This window comes from Zootermopsis nevadensis, unplaced genomic scaffold (assembly GCF_977971745.1).
Source record: "Zootermopsis nevadensis isolate Lab colony 2312 unplaced genomic scaffold, Znev_1.0 Znev_ptg000075l, whole genome shotgun sequence".
NCBI classification, from domain to species: domain Eukaryota; kingdom Metazoa; phylum Arthropoda; class Insecta; order Blattodea; family Termopsidae; genus Zootermopsis; species Zootermopsis nevadensis.
Window position 1 is genome coordinate 378,396 of NW_028259206.1, and position 21,716 is coordinate 400,111.

General features: G+C 35.9%; 1 protein-coding gene across 5 annotated transcripts; it reads left to right on the plus strand.

Moving 5' to 3' along the window:
• Positions 1 to 424: 424 nt before the first annotated feature.
• LOC147871024 (structural maintenance of chromosomes protein 6-like) lies at positions 425 to 20,104 on the plus strand. Of its 5 annotated transcripts, none has more exons than XM_087341469.1 (10): positions 425 to 744; positions 1,366 to 1,504; positions 2,834 to 2,927; positions 5,552 to 5,655; positions 9,588 to 9,740; positions 15,903 to 16,062; positions 16,494 to 16,689; positions 17,247 to 17,405; positions 18,067 to 18,227; positions 19,593 to 20,104. In XM_087341469.1, the coding sequence occupies exons 6-10, from the start codon at positions 15,916 to 15,918 to the stop codon at positions 19,632 to 19,634; spliced, it is 705 nt and encodes a 234-aa protein (XP_087197595.1). In that variant the 5' UTR covers positions 425 to 744; positions 1,366 to 1,504; positions 2,834 to 2,927; positions 5,552 to 5,655; positions 9,588 to 9,740; positions 15,903 to 15,915; the 3' UTR covers positions 19,635 to 20,104. The 5 variants fall into 5 exon arrangements, with proteins under 5 accessions (XP_087197595.1, XP_087197592.1, XP_087197596.1 ...); XM_087341470.1 differs by having other exon boundaries at positions 426 to 744; positions 19,844 to 20,104; XM_087341466.1 differs by lacking the exon at positions 19,593 to 20,104 and having other exon boundaries at positions 18,067 to 18,465.
• Positions 20,105 to 21,716: the final 1,612 nt, after the last annotated feature.

A 21,716-nucleotide genomic window follows, 5' to 3' on the forward strand; every position in this document is an offset into this window, starting at 1 on the left:
TTAGGGATACTTGTTCATGTGGAAGCTTACTTTACATTTAGGCAGTTCTCTGAAGTGAAGTGTTTTGGATACAAAAGTAAATGTCAGTGTCTGTCATTCGTGTCCTGTACTGAATCACAATGGTTGTAGTGTAGAATTTACATAGCTGCAGTTTGTTGTTATGAAATTAAAGCACTAGTTACATAAGTGAAATAAAATGACAACTTTCATACCATATTAAATTAAGAATAGTAATTATTTGCTTTTGAAGTTATTTGGCTACGTATACCCAATTATTTGTTTTTGGAAGCAAGCCTAGGAATGAGATATGGATGTGAAGCATTCAGTCTAAAATAAATATTCTACTCTTATACTTAAGTAAGGTGTTGAATATTTCTTTTAAATGAAATTAATATACCATGAATCTAAATGTTCTTAATCATAAAGTTATAATATGTTTACAGATCGACCATCTCCACCTGAAGGTCCTCTAGTGGTTAGCAATATAACAAAGGAGGGCGCTCGCCTTACGTGTAAGGTACCACTTGGTTGATTGTGGAAGTCCCATTCTGCATTACATTGTGGAGAAAATGGATGTGTCAAGGGGCACATGGGCAGATGCAGGCATGGCTTCAGGTCTATCTCATGACGTAACAAGACTAATACATCGGAAGGAGTACCTCTTCCGAGTAAAGGCTGTCAGTAGCATAGGAGAGTCTGATCCTCTTGAGACAGCAAAGAGCATCATTGCGAAGAATGAATTTGGTATGTAATCACATACGATTCTGTGAAAATAAAATAATAATCAAATATATTTGTCTAGTCCATATAATTTACTTCTGTTCTCTTCAAATCTTAATGTTTATAAGTAGTGCTTTCTTTTATAGAAAAAGAGAAACAAGTAATCTGATATTACATTGGTTGATTAGCAGTATTTTGCTATTTGTACAGTTTCTTAATTTTAATTTATTTCCGTCATATTTTTCAAAGAAATAATGAACTAAAGGATATCTTTGTTATGTTCCACTTTTTTTTCCTTTATAATACAAATGTGACAGTATGACATATCCGTGCGTACTACTGGGAGAGAGGGACAGAGAGACAAACACACTCATACACGCACAAAAGTTAGTGAAAGTTTCTGTTTCATTATTCCATTAAATGGGTCTGTGTTTACGACTTAAAATATTTGAACAAAATTAAAATTTGAAGGCACTTTACTGACATCATTAAGAACAGTTGAAACTACAAATGTTACTAACACTGATAGAAATATTGTAATTACAGGAGCAGAATATTCAGTACGTAAATTAAATTCTGCATAGTGTGCTGTGTTAAAACGATTATAATTTATCTGTTTCTTTATAAATTTATTTACTATATTAGACGGACCAGATGCTCCTGGAAAGCCACTTATCATGGACCGTGTAGACGTAAATGAGATAGTGGTTCTCCCATTACTGGCTGTATTATTCAGAAGAAGGAAAAAGGAAGTCCATACTGGGTGAATGCTTAACAATCCAGTGTAAGTTAAAAATACCAAATTGTCATATTGATGATATTCCTTTCTCTTCAAGATACAGTTATTAACCCTCCAGGACTCGCGTTGTGAGCGCAGCGCCGCATTTTCAGTAGAAGTCTGATACACTCTTTCTAGGAATTGTTTTCTCTCCTGTCGCTTTATCTATGTTAAGAGGAAACCCCCTTAAATGGGAATTTCAAAGGAAATATTTCTAGCTACGACTATAGACCTGCTTTTTTCAGTTTACTTTTAGAATTCTGATAGTGCGGCGGCCCGCTCACACGCGAGTGTTTGTGTTCTAAAGTGAATTGTTTTTAAGTTTGGGTTAATTTCGTCTCTATTGGTCACGTTTACCAGTAATGTCTTCTAAAATAAAATCTTCTGATCCAAATATTTAGTTGAAGTGGTTATTAGAACAAGTGAGTGCAGGAGAAATTATAGATTGTGAATTCGATGATAGTCAGGATTCTGATGAGGAACCACGAGAGGAGAATCACGATAGTCAATCAGAAAACTCGGCTGAAAGTTTAGATGAAGATTCCAACTTAGGGATAAGTGATGTTTATCTTGGCAAAGATAAAATGAATAAATTTCTAAAATTTCCCCTATGAAGAAGTAAAAAGGCACATTATCTCTCACTTTCCTCGGGGCAAGGGATGCGCAAAAAACTTAAAAACCGAGATCGAGTTCTGGCAGCTATTTTTCCAGATAATTTATTGGGCGATATCACAAAATTCACAAATAAAACACTGGATAAAATTAGAGAGAATTATTCTAGGCAAAGAGACTGCTTAGAAACTTTAATCGATGAAATCGAAGCTTCAATTGGACTTTTATACAATGTTTTAACATTTTATTAGTCTCTTAATCGTAACTCCTTAAATAAATTAAAAGTCAGTAATAGTCTGATTAAGTATTTGCTCAATTGATGGGTTGCGGCGCGGCGCTCACACGCGAGTCGGGACGTTCCAAAGGTGGACGCGAGCGCTGGAGGGATGACTTCCAGCATCTTAAAATAATTTAATAAATTAAAAGTTGTGAATACTTTGTTCATATCGATAATATAATTGACAAATTGATATCTTACAAGTTATTGTCCATTATTTTCACAAAAATGAAACAGAAGCAGTCTGATGCCGTAGTTGATATCTCTTATTTTGGCTGTATCTATGACTCATTTTTTCATTCTGAGATAATCAGTACAGTTACTTCTTTTGTGAGTTACAGATTTTAAAGATATTTTTGTACAAGTTCTATACTTCTCTAATTTACTTTGGTGTATTTTGTCACATACTGCACCAAAATAAACAAGAAATTTTATTTACCGTTCAGGGTACTGTACCGTTCCGTGTCATTGCAACAAATTCAGCTGGCCAGAGTGAACCTAGCGAGTCATCTGATACTGCGATTGCTGAAGCAAGATACTGTAAGTATTTCTGTACTTATTAAACACTGAGAAATATTCGTTTGTCAATAATATTACTTATGAAACTGACATCCCCCTAAAATCAAGACACCTCTGAATGATATCCGCATCAAAGCAGGCCAGATCTTTCACGTTGACATCGATTTTATTAGTGAACCTCCACCAGAAGTAATATGGTCTGTGGAAAATAAGCCACTCAAGACAGATGAAAGACATAGAATGTTACGGAACAGCTCTGGTCTGGATGAAGGATCTTTCCAAGTCAATGTATTAGGTAAGAATTTACAACGCACGTAGTTATAACTTGAAAAGTGGAGTGAGATGAAATCTATTTTGAGACATTACAATAAAGTGTTACTGGTGGGAAATATAAATAGTTACAGGCTTTTTGAAGGAAGCCTGTTTGGGGATTGATCGGGGTTAGTAATGACTGTTAAAGTGTTCGTAAGTGTATGGAGTCGTGCGTCCCATTGATTCCCTCTGCAGAGAACTCCTTGAAAGTCGTCCAGGCTGAATGGGGGATTGTCCAACACCTGGAGTACTTGAGTATTGATTTGTAATGTTTTTAAACTCATTTTAATATTAATAGCTGATTTTGACAAGTAGTTACTTACGACTATAGAATTTTGGTATATACGGTAATTGAGGAGCATTATGTGTTAGTTTTGGTAAGTATCTGATTGGTTGAACTGTGTAACACTAAATTCTTTGTATGATCTGAAGGAAGGTGATGAATATCAGTTCAGAGTGACAGCATTTTGAATGAACAAGCCATGCATGGACCTAGGAGGTGTTAGTTATAATTTACTGATCGGAAACCATTGCAACAGACAATTTAAAATTGGATAACATTGATATTAATTTATTTTCTCTATGTGTGTGACCTGCCTTACAGTTTGTTTTGCCATCTTTAAAACCTCTGAGCTGACACATGCTTTAAGATGTGAGGTTTTCACGTCAGTAAAAGCGTAAAAACCAAAAAAAAAAAAAATTGAAAATTAGGGAAAAAATTTTTAAAGTGAAATTTTTCGATTTTTTTGGTTTTGTGCGCTTTTTTGACAATTTCAAGCATTTTTTTGATTTTTTGACTTGTTGAATTTGTTTTCTTACTGTGTGTATTTCTGTGTTTTGTAAGTTAATAGTCATTTGCCATGAATATTTGATGCTATAAGACTTGTGTAATAAGGTTTGAGCATCATAATATTGGGGTTTAATGGCTAATGTGGAAGGTTATTAAGACAACCAACACACAGCTATATTACAATATGTGAGGTATTGCAGGTAGCATTTCAAACGGCAGTGCAATGGAGCGTGCTTCGACGTAGATCTACTTCAGATCCGTAGTCGGTAGATGGCAGCAGAGTTTGTTACAGTACGCAAAGAATGATAATTGAATATCCCTCATTCTCCCGCGATGGCGGGATGTGTTCGCTGCTTTTCAGATGTTGCCATCCCTGCGTACGAGATAATGGCTTAACTGTTGTGTGTCCACTGCATTTCTTCTGCCATATATTGCGAGGACGTGCAAGTTAATGTTTTGTTATTTGAGCGTTTGTTGAATTTATGTGTGTCATCTTTCCCTTGTGTGGAGGACGTAAAGTAAGAACAATTTCGAACATGTCATTTTATGCAATTTATATAAACTTCAGGACATTATACATGACCTCTGCTTTGAAGTGACTCAGAATAAATAACAGGATTTTGTGATCACAGTGATGAGTATTTAACTCATAAGAATAATCAAATTTATGATCAGCTGAACAAGTTTCTGTTTCTGAAGGAAGAGGTTGTATTACAGAGAGAAGAATGTTGGTGATTTCTATCCAAGACCCTTATAAATTAATTATTGTAGCTGTGAATTCTATAACTGAATAGTAAGACAAAAGCAGAAAATAGAGTGGAGTCTATATAAATTGTATGCAGGCTGTTTGCGACGTATTTCCATTAACAAAACATATTAATTTGTTTTCATGTACTTGGATTAGTAAGCTCACATCTTGGTAGCCTTTCGATATCACTGCTGTGTCTAATTACCAAAGTTCCCCTGTCATTATCGTATGTTTCTGACTGACAGTTGATACCGCATAAGTCCATAGAAGAGAAAAGATTTTCCTCTTAAAGTTTATTGCTGCTCTCCTAGTGAGATTTGTCACTGTCACATGTGTAGCCAGTCATGTCATTAAGTTTATAAATCTTTATAACAAAACATTCATGTTTCTTAGGAATTTATCACACAATGAACTGTGTAAATTTATACCAATTTTTCAATTTATGAACATTATTTTCACTACAATTAAGAACCAGCAACAACTGTTTGTTGTTCTTTATTTACATAAGTTCTGATGTTGACATTTTGACTGCTGACTACAAAAATTCCTGACTGACATAAAAATTAACCACATTATACTTCGGCACTGTCTAGCGGACATACTTGTGAAGCATGTGTCATATGCAGCACATTACATGTTTCCCAGTGATGCTTCTTCATATAAGAAATTACTAGTTTCTCATTTCAGTGCCCACGACTGCTGCAGTAAACTTTATTATTGGAACTTATTGAACTGGCATCATAATTCTGTTATATGTACAGCTTTTTTGTTTCTCCTTATTTTTGTGTTTCACAGGAAGTGATCTGTTTTGCGGAGCAGTGGAGGCAACTGCGTTCAGAATGTTGCAAGGAAGTTTAAGATCCTTAAAGAAGCTTCACAAGAATATGGTGAATTTAGAGGTAAGTGTAGAAATTGCTGTTGTAAGTGATTGTGCATAGCTAACTCAGTGCGTGAGGGAATCAGCTGTTTCTTACAATCTAAGTTAATGTGGTCATTTTGTTTACTGAAATAGTTTGATTTAGAACTGTTATTCATTGTTTTTAAGAAATTATTGGAAATAAAAATAACATGCTTCTTGTTTCTGTGCCAGATTTTAGTTACATATTTTTTTCTGTAAGATTTGAGGTTCTCACAGCAGGAAGTATGAAGACTTCTTCAAATTTTTTTTCAGTATTGGAAATAGTTGAAGGTTCCAAATTTTGAAATGTAGATGTGTTGCAATATCTGTAACATTATGGGCAACCTGAAAGCTACAGAAAAATTAATTCTCACCTAACGTTTCAGTACTTTCCTCCTAAGTATTCCTGTGTTCTTGTGTTTGGTTTTCAAATGAAAATCTTGTACTTATCTATTGTTTATCATACGACTAACTTTTCGTATGTGTTTGTCTCCACCTGAAACCATAACTGATATAACCTCTGTGCATTTGCACATGTGTGGAGGGGTAGTTGGAAGACATCCTAATAACTCTGCTGGAATAAAGTAGTCACTTGTGCCCTTTGGTAGTGGAATGATTAGCATAGTAAGCTGTTCAGGAACCTTTGATTTTCATTATAAAGAACCATCTCATAAAGCCTACTTTTCTGTTTTCTTTATGTAGCCATGCAGTGATTTGCAGATTGCTCTCACCTACACATTTTTGAACAGTAAAATCAATTGTATTCAAAATCCCCTGCTTCTGATGCTGACTCTGGAAACTGAAATCATTTTACGAGGGCAATTGAAAAATTAACCTCCAATCGAGTTTAGGGGAGGGACAGTTGTCCATATTTCTGTGTTTGTAGAGCAGCATTTAGATAGATGAGAAAGGGAAGTAGGCTGAAAAAGAAATATTATTTTCACAAATCTTTAATGAATTGGTCAGCTTTAAATTACGCCCCTTATGACTTTACATATTCTGACAAATTCTATTATAATCGCATGGCTCTGAATTTATTCCAGATGATTGAAAATTAAATTTCTTTAAGATTTTTTTCTTGTGGTAAATGTTTGAACACTGTTATTTGTTTTTTCGGACAGGAATAAGTTGGCAAAAGTAACACTGTCCTCTCGTCTTGCCAAAGATTTGGCCTGTTTCTATGAATGTGTTACTGTAAAGGATCTAAAATTTGAATTTTATAATCGTTGGTTTTCAAAGGTGTTTCGTCTCATCACGAATAACATCAACATTATGGATTAAGTTTTGGCCTGCCCCATGCACAGGGATTAAAGTTATTCTGTATATTTTTTTCAGGCATTCCTGGATTGTTGTACTCTTCGGTTTATGTTGATAAAGTGGCTTTGGAATTCTGTTCTCATGCATATTTTCATAGTTTTCATGTTGTCCTCATATTTATTATTTATTATCTTTGTTGCATTTAAGATCCGGCATTCTGTATCCTGCAGTTGCTGTGATGAATCACATTCCTATTGTTTCATTAATAGCCAGTGTCACGAGATGTGACAAGTTAAATTTCCATACTGAAATTTTATCTCAGTACTTATTGGCTATTTGATGCTGTTCTGTCTGAAGTACCCTTTCAAACCTGTTACAGCAAATACCGAGCTTCTGTAATTTCATAAGTTGCTGTGGAATTTTGAAAAACCTAGTCTATGATTGTCCCCTTTATTTCATTGATGTCATCGAAACCTTTTCGCTTTGAATTCTAAATTGAGTTTTTGGAAGAACGAAAAGTCGCGCAATACTAGATGCGGAGGAATATGTTAAGAAATGCACAGCAGCCGGAAATGGTTGTCAGAAATTTCTGAACAAACAGCAGAGTGAAGAAAGGAATCACAAAATTTTATTTAGAAAAACTTATATATGAAATAAACTCCCAATACAGATTTCTGTTTACATCAAAAGAGGAGGACATTCTACGTGCTCCTTGCATTTGAGTTAACTCGTCTGGCCTTTTCTATGATTCATCATACTAGACGTGTTAATTTTGAAGATTTGTTTTGGGGTTCCCATGAACCATTGTTTTATCACTGGAAAGGAAATAAGGTTCTTTCTGAAGTTTTCCAGGAGTTTCGACATATCGACTTGACTCTACTTCCGCTTGTAAGTCAGCAGATGAGACAAATTTTGCAGCAGTATGTCGGTTCTTAAGATTTTGTATCAGAATGAGAATCCATCCTTATTAACTTACATTTGGTGAGATGTCTGATTTATTTGTAAACAAGTTCCCTAATTTGTATAACTTTTTATCTGCTTTGCTGTTGGACTGTAAAATTTCAGTATCTTCGATGAAAGTCATTTTTTTTTTTTAACTTTTGAAACCACTTACCTATTTGAGGTCTGCTAATTGTTTCTTCTGTCAAAAGATATTTCTGAAATGTTGCAGATGTCTATAGCAATATTGCTTATTTCATACAGAACTTGATTTATGTTCTGCTAGTTTTTAAGAAATGTAAATTGCAAGTATGACACATGACCTTACATCGAGATTCATAACCTCTAAATGATACAACCTGCGATTTTGAAATGATGGAGAATGATTTAACAGATTGTACTGTGCCATCATCCATAACAGAGGAACTTTGTACTGACAGAACTGTTTAGATTTATGTACTTTTATATTAACAGTTTTATAATGGATGTTTCTGTTGAAATTAGAAAAACGTATCAGCATTTTGATGTTGTGATCTTTTTGTTTCTGGTGTCACTGGGCTTCCGTTGACATCTTCGATGAATTGTTTTGGAAGACACACATTTCTTCATCAGTCAGATTCCTTCAACAAACTTACTGAAAAGTCTGGTTATGTTTCTTCGCTCATTCTAATTTTACCATAATATTGCTGAGATGCTTTGCAGCCTCCATCATCTGGGTGATGAGTAAGTGAGATGATAACTGGATCTTGGTGACTGACGCACAGATGCTGAACCATTTCACATTTTTCAGTATATGCATACTCACTATGTTTCCACTCAGTGTGCATAAATGTTACGTGTGTTATTTAATAGTAAGATATTGTTTAATTACCAGGTGACTTTACGTCATGTAAGTCAGGCAAGAGTTTATAGTTTATTTTCAGCTATCATCTGTTTTTGTTTTTTTGAAATTTCTGTAATTGAATAAAATATGAGAATTTTCCTTAATCAGCTTTGGTTGCCCAAGAAATGGATTGGTTGGACAAACTAGAGAAGCGATTAGGGAAATCACTTAGTCAGATGACCAGACATAAGATGGCTGTCTTCTGTGGTCTGGTATAAGTTTACCAGTGATCAGTCTTTGGATTTGTCACTGTGGAAACCTCAAATGTTACATATTCAGTGAATTTGAAATTTATCTTCTGAGGATAATGCATGTAGACTATTTACTGTGAAGATGATGAGTGCAGGCATTAACACATTCTTTTCCCTCGTAACTGAATGAATAGGAGTAGGGTAGTTTTGAGGGGAGAGTCTACTTTAGGGCAGTTTTCTTGCATTTATGTGAAAATTCTAAGGAGACCCATAAAAAACCTCGGTCAGAATAACTGAGTTTGAAACCTTTGAGAAGACTCCATATTTGCAGGCTATGTAGCAGTACGTTCTGAACTGGCTTATATTCATTTTCACATCTCTTGTTGAAATTTATGGATCAGAGTGAGTTCTGAGGAAATGGTCTTTCAGGGTAGCTTGCAAGGTTATCATTTTTATTTCAGTCTTCTGCACGTCTCCTTGATGAGTAAACAGATTAAAGAACAAACAATTTATATGGAGTTGTGTTTGAAGATTATGGAATTCCTGCAAATGATCGGTCTTTTGGCTTATATCCTAAAAAGTGTCATTCCTGGATCGCTTTCGAAGTCACCATAGCTACATTTATGTTTTGTGAAAGTAAATGATTTAGCAATTCTTTTGAAGGACGTTGAAAACTACATTCGAAATCATCCAGAAGTTCGCCTGGCCAAGATCCAGGATATTGGACGTCATTTTGTGGATGATGGCATCATGTCACAGACAGTGAAATCAGATGTGGAGGCTATTACATCAAGGTGGAGTCGTCTGAGTCAGCAGGTAGAAATAGGGAATTCATTACTTACTTCTTAAGTCAGCATGATGAAATGAAAGTCTGATAATGTGTAATAATGTGATTGCTCCGTATTAATCTGCTTACCTGTTTGTTTTGACTATTGTACTTTTAAGTTGCCCTCAGTGGACTTGTGGTTAGCGTGTTTGCCACTGGACCCAAGGTTCACGGGTTCAAACCCAGCCGAGGTCGGTGGACTTTTAAGGATGATAAAACTTCCTTCAGAGGGGAAGTAAAGCCGGCGGTCTCATGTCATAGTTTTATGGCATGTAAAAGAACCTTATGAGCATGAACAAGATGTTTTGTAAGCAAAATTCATTGGCCATTTCTCACCTGTATCTCTGTTTTTGGAGTTGCAGCCATTTTTACTGTGGTCTGCTCATTGAAAAAAGCAATTTCAGTCATGGCACTGTCCTTTCATGTCTAGTTTCCAAGCAACAGGAATCACCAGCACTCAAATTCAGGACTGAGTTTTTGACTTTTCTAAAATATCTTCTTGGTTTCCAGGAAGAAGCACTTCAAATTTCATATGAATCAGAATATATTTTTTTTTGAACTGTAAGCAAACGCACACACAACTCCGCAATTGAAATTAAGATTATCAACCCTATGAAAGTTATTTTTACCAAAAGATCACATGGGGATGATGTCTTGTCAGTGACATCTGAATGTAAGCTAGATGAAACACGCAATGTTGCCACAACAAATAATACTTCATTCATTGTTTGTAGTTGCGTGATTTTTGTCGTTTTGGAAGTTTGAATACTGTAAATGACCTACGTCGTATGTTTACAGAAACTGACATATGTATTGAAGTTACGTTTAGTTGAAAGTTGAGGAACGAAATAGAGAACATCTAATTTTGAAGAGTGTCTCTGATGAAGTAATCTCATTTGACAGTGAAATTGAACCAGCTTGATGTGGCAGTATGGCAGCTGGTAATAAGAATAATGCAATTAAAATCTAAAATAAAATTTGGCCAATACCATGACGTCCATTGAATTCTGTTGGTGTCCATCATTTTGTTGAAGGTCTCGGTTACTGGAAGATATAAGCGGTGATCTGTGTGAACAAATGTTCCTAAGCTTTAAGGGTTGAGTGTCCCATTAATTTGTGTGTGTGTGGTTTGTTGAATAGGACTATATGGTCCTGTTGTGTCGTGATATTGTTATAATGTCTGTATATTCAGACAAATAGCACTGTGTATGTCCAAAATGCTTCTAAGGCTTAACAGTATGTCGAAGATTAATTTTTAACCTAATCATCCACTTTAAGGAAAGGATTCTCTAACTAAGATTCACTTGAAATTTTCAAACAATTTGGAATAATTAAAAGGAATTTTGTTTTCCTGCAGAATGTCAAAATCGGACAAAACAGTCTAAAGGCAGTTTAAAATGCCCCTGTTTATATCATTATGACTCTGTGTATATATTTGAGGGAGTGAAGTTCAGACTTCTGCTCTATACTTAAAATACCCACGAGTTTATGAGATTGTCATTTTTTATTGGGAAGAAATTGAACTCTTTATATATCATAAAAGCAAGCTGTATCATACTGCAGTACTGTGGGATGTGCTATAGTTTACTACTCTTTCCAGGCAGGTGATACAATACCTTGCTCTGCTAATCCCATTGATACTCTTCAGTCAAATCACCCCTACCCCTGTCTAAATGTCTCCCTCCCTTACAAGGGTCCTGCAGCATACGTATTTGGTCCAAATATTGAACAAAAAAATCTGAGAATGCTCTTTGCTGTTACAAGGATCTCTATGAAACAGAAATAACAAGATAGCATATTTAATTCTGTAGCTTCTCAGTTGGTACCTCAGCAATCGACTTGTAACCACAAGTGAATCGTCATATATTGATGTCAAATGCCACCATTTTAATTTATTTTTAAAACATTTTAAACAGTAGTTTATGGGGCCTTAAACCCAGTTTAAAATTACAGGTGACATTTCACTATGTTTTTCTTGTACAGTCTGAGGAGCAGTGGGTTAAAGAATAACAATTTTGTTGTTTATATAATTTGTTTTAATTAGTATCAAATTAGCAGTGTTCATTTTATTAAATGTGTATGTATTACATATTTACTTGTAGGTTTTATTTAGTATGTGAATGTATCACGTTACCATATCGATAATAATTTTTCTCTAAATGAGTATGAAATTAATTTTTACATATGTAGCAATAAAAAAGGAATATCTGCCTTTAAAAATTGATGAATGAATGTATTAACTGTAATTAATAGGAAAAATTTATACCGCTATATGCGGCTGACATCCTGAAATTGGTTACAGGTGTCAAGACTGAGGTTTTCTCATCATTCCAACGAAATATGCCACAGTTGCTTTGTTTTACTCTCTTTCCAGTTCGCCATAGTCTCAGGATTCAAATCTGATACCCAAACTTTTCAGTTTTCATTATTTTCCTCAGTTCCTCTGGGTATTGCTGTATTCTTTACAATTTATAATTTACAATGTTCCTGCCAGTTTATGATAAGTGTTCCTCGAAAATGACAAAGCATTCTTAAAGTAACAGAGGAATAAATATGGTTACTTTTTTCTTTAATGACAATAGCATGAGGGCCTAATGGAGCTTACGTGTTTTAGTATAAAAAGACAGCTTGTTAGGATTTTGGGATCATACTTTCTGTGCCTTGTGATGATTATCTTTTATTGAAAGTTGTGCTACATTTGGCATTGCATTGGAATTTGAAAGGCATGCACTGGCCATGGCTTGATTGCATCTTGCTTTGTGAGTTAGGGATCGTACCGTATTGCTTGAGGACTCTGTCACTAGTCTGAGTAAGAAAGCTTTTATTTATATTTGTTCTTGTGCCAGTTTTTTTAATTGTCAGTGACATTGCAGCAAAAGTATTAGTTGTAATTACAACTGTTCACCAGTACCAAACATTTTTGTCCCTCTACTGAAAGCTGTTAAACTGCGATATCGTGAACAACGTGGCTGCGTGTACAGCTAAGGTGATATTAACTACAGGTTGAAACTTTTACACTTATGTTATGGTATTCACCAGTAAGAGTTTTACTAATTGCTAAATTCTGTCCTGTAATTTGTGTTGATGAATTAATTATATTTAGTCTTTCAGAATCCATATACATTTCCACTCGCATACACAGCAACCTTTAAAGTATTAGCAGCTGCCCTCCACATCAGGTGCCGTTTTCATCCGCGAACGAAGGACGCGCTGCACGTACCACGCGCAGTCACTATTAGAATACTCCATTTGACTGTTGTGTGAGGCTCTTCGAACTGCATCGGAGTCACATTCGAGCTAAGAGAATCCTAATTGTTCTTCTTTAAAATGGGGACAACAACGAGCAGCGGTTGCCGTAGTAGCCCGAATGAAAAACTTAAAAGTGTTAGAGCAACGGTTTAAAAGGGGATACATTTTTGACAGCGTGTCCGAGTTCATATTTAACTTGCGGATGGCGTTAACATTCAGGTCATTGTATCTGTCAGTTATCGTCAGGAGGCCAGAATATGTCACAAGGCTGGCCCGGATTTTTCTCTACTTTGTATTTGGAGGTGCCCAATTAGGCACTGCAATTGTAATGAATGAGCTGCTTTTCTGCCGGCCAGTGTGCAGTCGTGGCAGTCACCGGGTGAACTCGCTCGATCTTACCCGTCGAAACAATTTAACGTCAGTGGAAGGCACTATTAGTCGTCTAAAGGTTTAGTCTGTACGGAAGCCGTTTATAGTTTGGTAGATATTGACCGACGTTTCAGATCCTTGTGCCCCCATCATCATACTCGTCGCTGTGGGGAACTCAGATCTTACCAAAATCATCTTAGTTTTTCTTTAATGACGAGTTTATAAAGCCAAGGAAACGATTCAGTCCATTATTGATTTATATAACGTTATTTTTGTAATATAATCTTCCAAAGAACACTGAGCTGTTTGTTTGTAGAGGTAAGATAACTCATTCTCTCAGTCTCATATGACACGATAACTGCTCCAGCGAAGTAGAGAGGAAAAAAAATTATCTGAAACGGTCAAGGGGCTCCATAATATATATATATAGATATACAGTTATGTTTATCTGTGTCTTCAAATATCAACAATTTTAGCACCCCTATACTCAGAAGTCTATAATCAGAAGAGTTCTTAGTAAGAGACGGTTATAACTGCCAAGTATGATGCATATATGTGGCCTTCAGTTCGCTGTCAGAATATCAGCTGGCGCAGACATATTTACTCCCGCGTATTATTGACACAGGAAAGAAATTCAATGCCTCAAAGACATTGCGTCATGTGCAGGAACCGCTAGAAAAAGATAAAAACTATGTATTTGGGTAACGTTGACTTTTGCTGACGTTTCAATAAATTACGTACAACTCTCAACGTCTAATCGACTACTAGCATTTGTCACACACAGGATGTTCATATTATACGCTGAAATTATAAAACCATCTTTTAAGAGGATTTCAGTGAAGAATTGATCATTATATGTTATATAGTTCAAACGTTATGATAAATAAAGTGTTTTAGAGCAACATTTAAATGGCCACCACTCCTCGTCAAGCAGCGCGGAATTTAAATTTCCACGTTGAAGGGTTAATGATAAATGTACCTTTCTTCAAGAACATATTGACTGAGCAGCCATTTGTTACGTTTTTATGCAGTCAATTTTCCCTAACTAACGTAAGAATCCTCAAACACGTATAGAAAATAGGTCTACTTGTTCAGTGACAAAGAACATCATCGCAGTCACATAATTACAGTTCGGGTTTCGTATTTGTGAGGCTCTGTTCTCAGCCCAAAGACCGTGTTTTCTGATGGAGGTATTTCATGATTTTCCTCAGTATCTCCAGGAAGATGCCTGGATGGTACCTTAAACTACGCCACTGGCCGTCCATCCTGAATACTTTCCGGTTAATTATTAACTAATTATTCTGTCATTCGACGCTGTCTGGTTTGCGATACTGAAGTTACGTAATTTTAAATGACCAAAACATGTTCGTGTGTGAAGAGAGACCTAGTACGTTGTTATTCTTTGCAACTAAAACAGGGCTGTGTAAACTTCTCTACATTCGAGTCGAATTGAATGTGGATGGATGTATTTGGGATCCGAGTAGAAAGAAATGTGTGCCTTGAAACCAGTTGATAGAATATTTTGTAATTTGTTCCCCCTTGTTCTGTTTCTTCTTAATTAATATTCCTTTTTTGGACTGGTCGGTTTATGTCAAATTCCATACTTTCCCCTCGATATAAACGATTTTGAGCACTTTTTGTACAGAAATGCAAACACAAAGGCTTTACGTTCTGCACGTAGTATCCAGCGTATTCAAAAATATTGTTACGATAATAAAATCTAGGAGGGCTTGATGGAGGAGACATGTAGCGCGCATTGGAGGTATATGAAATGTGTACCTCATGTTTGAAGTAAGGAGACCGCTGGCAGGACACAGGCATAAATGGAAATTGACTTTGGTGGCGAGTCGAGTGAACTCCAGTAAACTTTCGGTTTTCATGTAACACGGAGAAGTATATAATTACCAGCTCCTCCAAGTACGTGCCTTCCAAATTGATGTTTACCAAGAAATTCAGTGTGAATTTCTTAGGTTTCTATTTCAAGCCATAAACCCAGCTCATTGTAGGATTTTAGATTTCATTGATCTAAAAATGGCATTTGACCCGTATCTCATGTGAAATTGCTCGCTCACTCTGGCCTTCACATGTCCAGATTTTGTTGATTGACTAGAAGTAAATGTGGAAATTGCATATTTGTTTATTCTTGAATTCCTTATGAAATAAGACCTATTAAAAATTACGTACATCTAGTGTCTAGCTGAATGAGAATTGAGTCAGGTGGGCCTGTGTAAGAGAGTAGTGATGTGATACAGTATCGTGAAATATTTAAAATTTGAGTTTAAGCTACATATTTTGTGTGTTTTGTGAGTAATTGTTTAGATGTGGTTACTTAGTGTGGATGTAAGGGAGGACGTAACAGCAGAAAGAAAGTTCTATCTTATTCCTAGGATAATTCATTCAAGAAGTATGTTTTATATGAGACAAGGTATTATGCATGTAAGTTGTGTTGAAGTCTGTGAAATTAAGTTTGTTACATTTTTATGAAATTATCTAAGAAGTAAAGATGTAGTTCTCACATGTTTCTGATTCTGTAGGTCATCTTTAAAAATGAATGTGAAAGGAGCTTCACTTGAACAAAAGAACTCTGGCAGTCGAGATGAGCAAGTTCGAGAATCAGACGATGCACCGAGCACCTCTAAATTCCGAAGAGATGATGACGGAGACGAATCCAGTTCTAGTGGACACCCCTCAAATGTGAGTTCTATGTAACTGGTGTGTGCGCGCGTACATGCGTGAATATATACTGTATATGAGTCCTTATTTATAGGCACATGATTACACACGCAGAGCATAAATTATAATATGTACCAGGTTGCCGTGTTACTAAATATTTGTTTTGGTGCCTGGGTTTCTTCTAAGTCGTGTATTCATGTGTGAACATTTTAAGAATTTGGATCTTGGAGTTCCACTTTTGTTGTACTGCAGATTGAAGTTTCAATCTGTGTGTCATGAATTGACAGAAAAGTGTGGAACTTTGTACATTATAGGAGCCCCTGAAGATTGATTATTATAGATGTGATTGATGTGTTGCAACTGAACTAGCATGGTTCTGGTGCTCAGGGACAAGTTTGCCTCATTGGTAGAGTTTACTGCAATTTTATTTTAAAAGAATATTGACATTACAGGAACCAAAATCTGGGATCATTGAAAAAATATACATAACAAATTTCATGTGCCACTCATCCTTGGAGGTTCGTCTGAACGGAAGAGGTAATTTTGTTTTTGGGAAGAATGGCAGTGGCAAGACTGCAGTAGTTTATGCTCTTGTACTTGGTTTGGGAGGTAACCCAAGAGCTATTAAGAGAGGAACCTCTTTGAAAGGTAACATATTGTAACAAGTTGCTAAGGTCATAGGTTTAGTCTTTGCTTATCTAGCTTGAATTTAGTCCAGTCTGAAAAGTCTGAGTGTACAGTCTACACAGGTAATGAACTGAAATTTGTCATCTCTTATCTTCCCTTAAAACTAATTTCCCAGTACATATTATTTATGTTTTTAAATTTCTTTAATCTGATTATATAAAATAATTCATAGTGTGTACGTGTGTGAGCTTGGTAACTCAGGGGGCAAAGAAGATCCAGCATATTGTGCGCTGGATATTCTCCTACCATGACTTACCATTCTTGCACTGATGAAAAAAATTATACCATGGTATTTATTGCCAACCCATTAAGTAAATTTTGTAAGATCGTGATGTTTAATATCATCAAGCCCAAATGACTGAATTAGAGAACATGAGAATTGCGAAGGATCCCCTCAGTTAACCTAATACTGAATGAACAGTGGATTTGGTCCGAAACTTTAATTTTATTTCATATGATATTGGAAGGAAGATTAAGTGTGTGTATCAGAATTTTAGAATTGTTCCTGTTTCTTCCAGAATTTATAAAGAAGGGTAACGTCACTGCTACCATTGAAGTGACATTGAAGAATACTGGTCACCTTAATTACGAGAGAGAACAATATGGTGACCATATAATTGTAAGGAGACGCTTCGATGCAACTGGTCGCGGCACATACGAAATAAAGTCAGAAGAAGGTACTGGGCTTTCTTTCCCTCTGCTTTTCCTTTCATCTCAGATATTGGATGCTCTCAACAAGAAATTTGTTATCTTTAAACAATTAGTTTTTTATAAATAAAATATGACTTGTCCCCTTCCTGATTGTATATGTGTTTTAAGAGGGCATTTTACCATGCACACTGATTATGTGTAAATGTCTGTTTCGTCATATTTGTTTCAAATATGTTCTGTTTTTGGCTGTTTAAAAAGATGCGCAGATTTCAGGCCCATTTTACTGAAATTGCGTAAAAGTGTCATATTAGGCTTCTTCTTTTCTGAGAGTCCTGTTGGTCTTCCTCCATATACAGCATTATATAGGAAGTTTCAGTTTATTTCAACTCACGTTACTTGATGTATTGAATTAATAACTTGGGTGAAGGTTGATTTACAAAATTTATGTACTGTACTCCATTCAAACTAATAGTCTCGATTGACTCTACTTTATTACAAAATTTACAGCTTTTAAATATTGAAGATTTCTGTAAGTGGCACATTGCCTATCCTTTCATCTTCGTTAAATTGGCACCAGGTCCCGACCGTCTCAATGAAATAGTTTGTTTGGAGTAGCAGTTGATCACATTTGGGTCAGTGGGTTACATTACTGTGTATATATCATTTCTCATTTGTTTCCTGTTGCAGGTGAAGTAATTTTCAGGAAAAAAGAAGAACTGGACAAAATTGTTTCAGCATTCAACATACAACTTGACAATCCCGTGACAATTCTGAATCGGGAAGATGTCCGGGAATTCCTAAACAGTAGCAGTTCTCAGAAGTACAAATTCTTTATGGAAGCAAGGAAGGTAGGACATGTGCAGAGTCGATGTCACATAAACGAAAGGTCACTACCATTTTAAACTCTAAGAAAGAGGTTGTTATTCTGTTCAAATGTTGATTAAATGTTTACAATAGAATGAGTTTTATGTTACAACCTTTTTTACAATTCAGATGGCTGTCATTTTCTCTTTAAATGATTAAATTGTGTAATGCACTTATTTGCATCTGCGCTGTAGTGAATGCATATCAGACTGAACAGCAGTACCAGTTTTATTTTATTCAGACAAATTTACAATTAACTTGGCTTGAGATCCCAATTTTCTGTCGATGTTGATCTTGCTAGTTGTAATGCCATGTGGGTACCTTTTGTCTTGGAGGAACATACTGGAGGAAATATGTTCTTCCATGACTTTGATACTCACCTGTTCTCTGTGAGAAACTCGAACTTCATCCCCACTTTCTGTTTATCCTTTCGGGAAATACGCCGTTGGTGACGGATTTTGTGGAAGTCACTTGCTTTGAAAATTATATTTTTATTTGTCTGTGGTTTATTTTTGCCACTGTCATTAGCTACTAGTTAAGACTTTATGGCATTAGATGATATATAATGGATGGGAAAGGGTGTGTCCTCACCTAATTTAAGGTACTGACCCAGGATGTGCCTGGAGGGACTGAGGGAAGTCTCAGGATAATAGGTCTCCAGGCTGAAATTTGAACCAGGGACCTCCTGTGTATAAAGCACATGGTAACTACACTGCTGCAATGGTTGTTTGTTTTATGCTGTGTTTATTCCAGAAAAATTACTACTCATTTACTATTAAAAATTGTAATACTCAGGGGAAGTAAAAGAAGGCAGGGAAATTTTGTATTGTATGTAAGGAAGCCAGGGTCCACCAACTGAAGAAGAATAACTACTAACTAACTAACTAGATGGCTTACGGAACCCAAAGGTTCATCACCGAATTAACCAAAACCCTCCACCGGACCAACAAAATCCAGTCTCCGTCAACTCCTATCTCCCATAGATCCTGCCTGAAATTATCCTCCCATCTACGTCTAGGTCTCCCCAGCGGTCTCTTCCCTTCAGGTTTCCCAACCAGTACCCGGTGCACACCTCTTGTCCCATCCATGCGCGCTACATGTTCCGCCCATCTCACTCTTCTCGACTTAATCACCCTCACAATACTGGGGGAGTAGTACAGATTTTTAAGCTCGTCATTGTGCAGTTTTCTCCACGCCCCATCGTCTTCCCTCTTAGGCCCAAATATCCTCCTCAACACCCGATTCTCAAACACCTGCAATCTGTGTTCCTCCCTCTGAGTGAGAGACCATGTTTCGCACCCATACAAAACAACAGGCAAGATTATTGTTTTGTATACTTTAATTTTCAGGTTCTTAGAAATCAGACGGGAAGACAAAATATTTTGGACTGAGAAGTAGCAAGCATTTCCGGAATTTAGTCTCCTCCTAACTTCCTCACAAGTATCATTTTGATTTGTTATTGTTGTTCCCAAATATTTGAACTTTGTAACCCTTTCAAAGGATTTATTAGCCACCCTAAGATAATTTTGCCCGCCTGTCTTCTGATGACGAGATACTGAAGAAGAATAAGATTGTATTTGAATGTTTTATATTTGTGCAGATTGTAATGTGCAAGCAGCAAGAAATCAGGTGACTTGTCCTCTAGGTTATGGTAGAAATTTACCAACGTTTCGGAGGCATTAAGCGCCTCTGCCAGACTACACATTGCAACATTGCATCAACTTCATATTTATCGTGCTTGCTTACATTTTGTTAAATCTTTGTAATAGTATGAGTTACACTTGTAAATTTTGTACTGGAAGTTGCTACATCAAGTTTTGGCGTAAGTGAAAGTAATAAACTCGGTGTCATTTGCAATCAATGATTAAGTGCCACTTCTGTGCAACTCCTTTGGTGTGGTACTATAAATGAGAAATGCACATTTTTTAAAAAATGCTACTTTCATTTGAGTGAGAAATCAGACTTTGGAAGCTGCTGGCAGGGGCACAGTGGTTATGGATCAATTGTTACTGATTCCAGACAACTGACATCACAGACATTGGACCATCACTGTTACGCTGTGCATACATTTCTTAGCTCGTTAAACATTTGTTTAAGTTGTTAAATATGAATTCATGAAGCCGTTGTTGTTAATCCGTAAATATTGGTCTTGTGGGTTGTAAATCCATGTGGATTTGTATGTAAATACCAACATTCCTGAGGAACGTCCTGCTTCCATCTTTAGGGCTGAAAATATTGAGGCAGTATGTTCCTCTGAATTGTTGATATTTGTTACGTAAGTAGTATGAATCCTAGTAGCTGTGGCTAATAATTTTTCGCTGGATAAGGTGAAAATGCAGCTGTTCAGGTACTCCTGCCCTACCAGGTATTTTGATTTGCGTTTTTGAAGACTGTAGTAGCTGTTGTCTAATGTTATAGGAATTTGAACCCTAATGTACATGCTTATAATAATTAGAAACATTTCCCTTCAACTTTATGGATCATCATTTCTGACAGTCTTTGTATTACGTGTAAATGTATGGTTGGATTAATACTTTGATTTCTGCGTTCAGAGACGTGTGCCACTAAATGCTGTTTGTATTTTAACGTGTCTAACTAATTTAGGTAAGATAACGAAGTTCGAGAAACATCATCCTCGAAAATCTCAAAAGGGTAGATTTTTTAATATAAAACATATATAAGATAAGACGTCTTCAAACAACCATCAAAACTCAAGTCTCTCTGTAAATAACTTTGCATTGTATATATTCACACACAGCTTTGATGTTGCGATGATTCCCGACGAACTCTGTGGTGGCTGCACGCCTATGTTCGTTAATACAGAATTGTCTGCTATTCAGAGCTGAAAACGCGTATTATGACAATACATTACTTATGCCTGTAACTTAAATACTATTAATCGGACAAAAGTGCTACTTTAAAGAAATGAATATCTAACCCTAATGTACATGTTTATAAAATTTGGAAACATTTCCCTTCTACTTTATGGATCATCATTTCTGACAGTCTTTGTATTACGTGTAAATGTATGGTTGGATTAATACTTTGATTTCTGCGTTCAGAGACGTGTGCCACTAAATGCTGTTTGTATTTTAACGTGTCTAACTAATTTAAGTAAGATATCGTGGTTCGAGAAACATCATGCTCGAAAATCTCAAAAGAGTAGTTTTTTTAATATATAACATATATAAGATAAGACATCTTCAAACAACCATCAAAACTCAAGTCTGTCTGTAAATAACTTTGCATTGTATATATTCACACACAGCTTTGATGTTGCGATGATTCCCGACGAACTCTGTAGTCGCTGCACGCCGATGTTATTTGATACAGAATTGTCTGCTATTCAGAGCTGAAAACTCGTATTATGACAATACAATACTTATACCTGTAACTTAAATACTATTAATCGGACAAAAATGCTACTTTAAAGAAATGAATATCTAATCCTAATGTACATGTTTATAATAATT

Excerpts from the sequence above, each read along its gene's own strand:
- LOC147871024 (XM_087341466.1), top strand. The coding sequence starts at position 15,916 with ATGAATGTGAAAGGAGCTTCACTTGAACAAAAGAACTCTGGCAGTCGA. Across the intron at positions 16,690-17,246 it reads GAGAGGAACCTCTTTGAAAG|AATTTATAAAGAAGGGTAAC; the intron begins GTAACATATTGT and ends TGTTTCTTCCAG. Across the intron at positions 17,406-18,066 it reads CGAAATAAAGTCAGAAGAAG|GTGAAGTAATTTTCAGGAAA; the intron begins GTACTGGGCTTT and ends TTCCTGTTGCAG.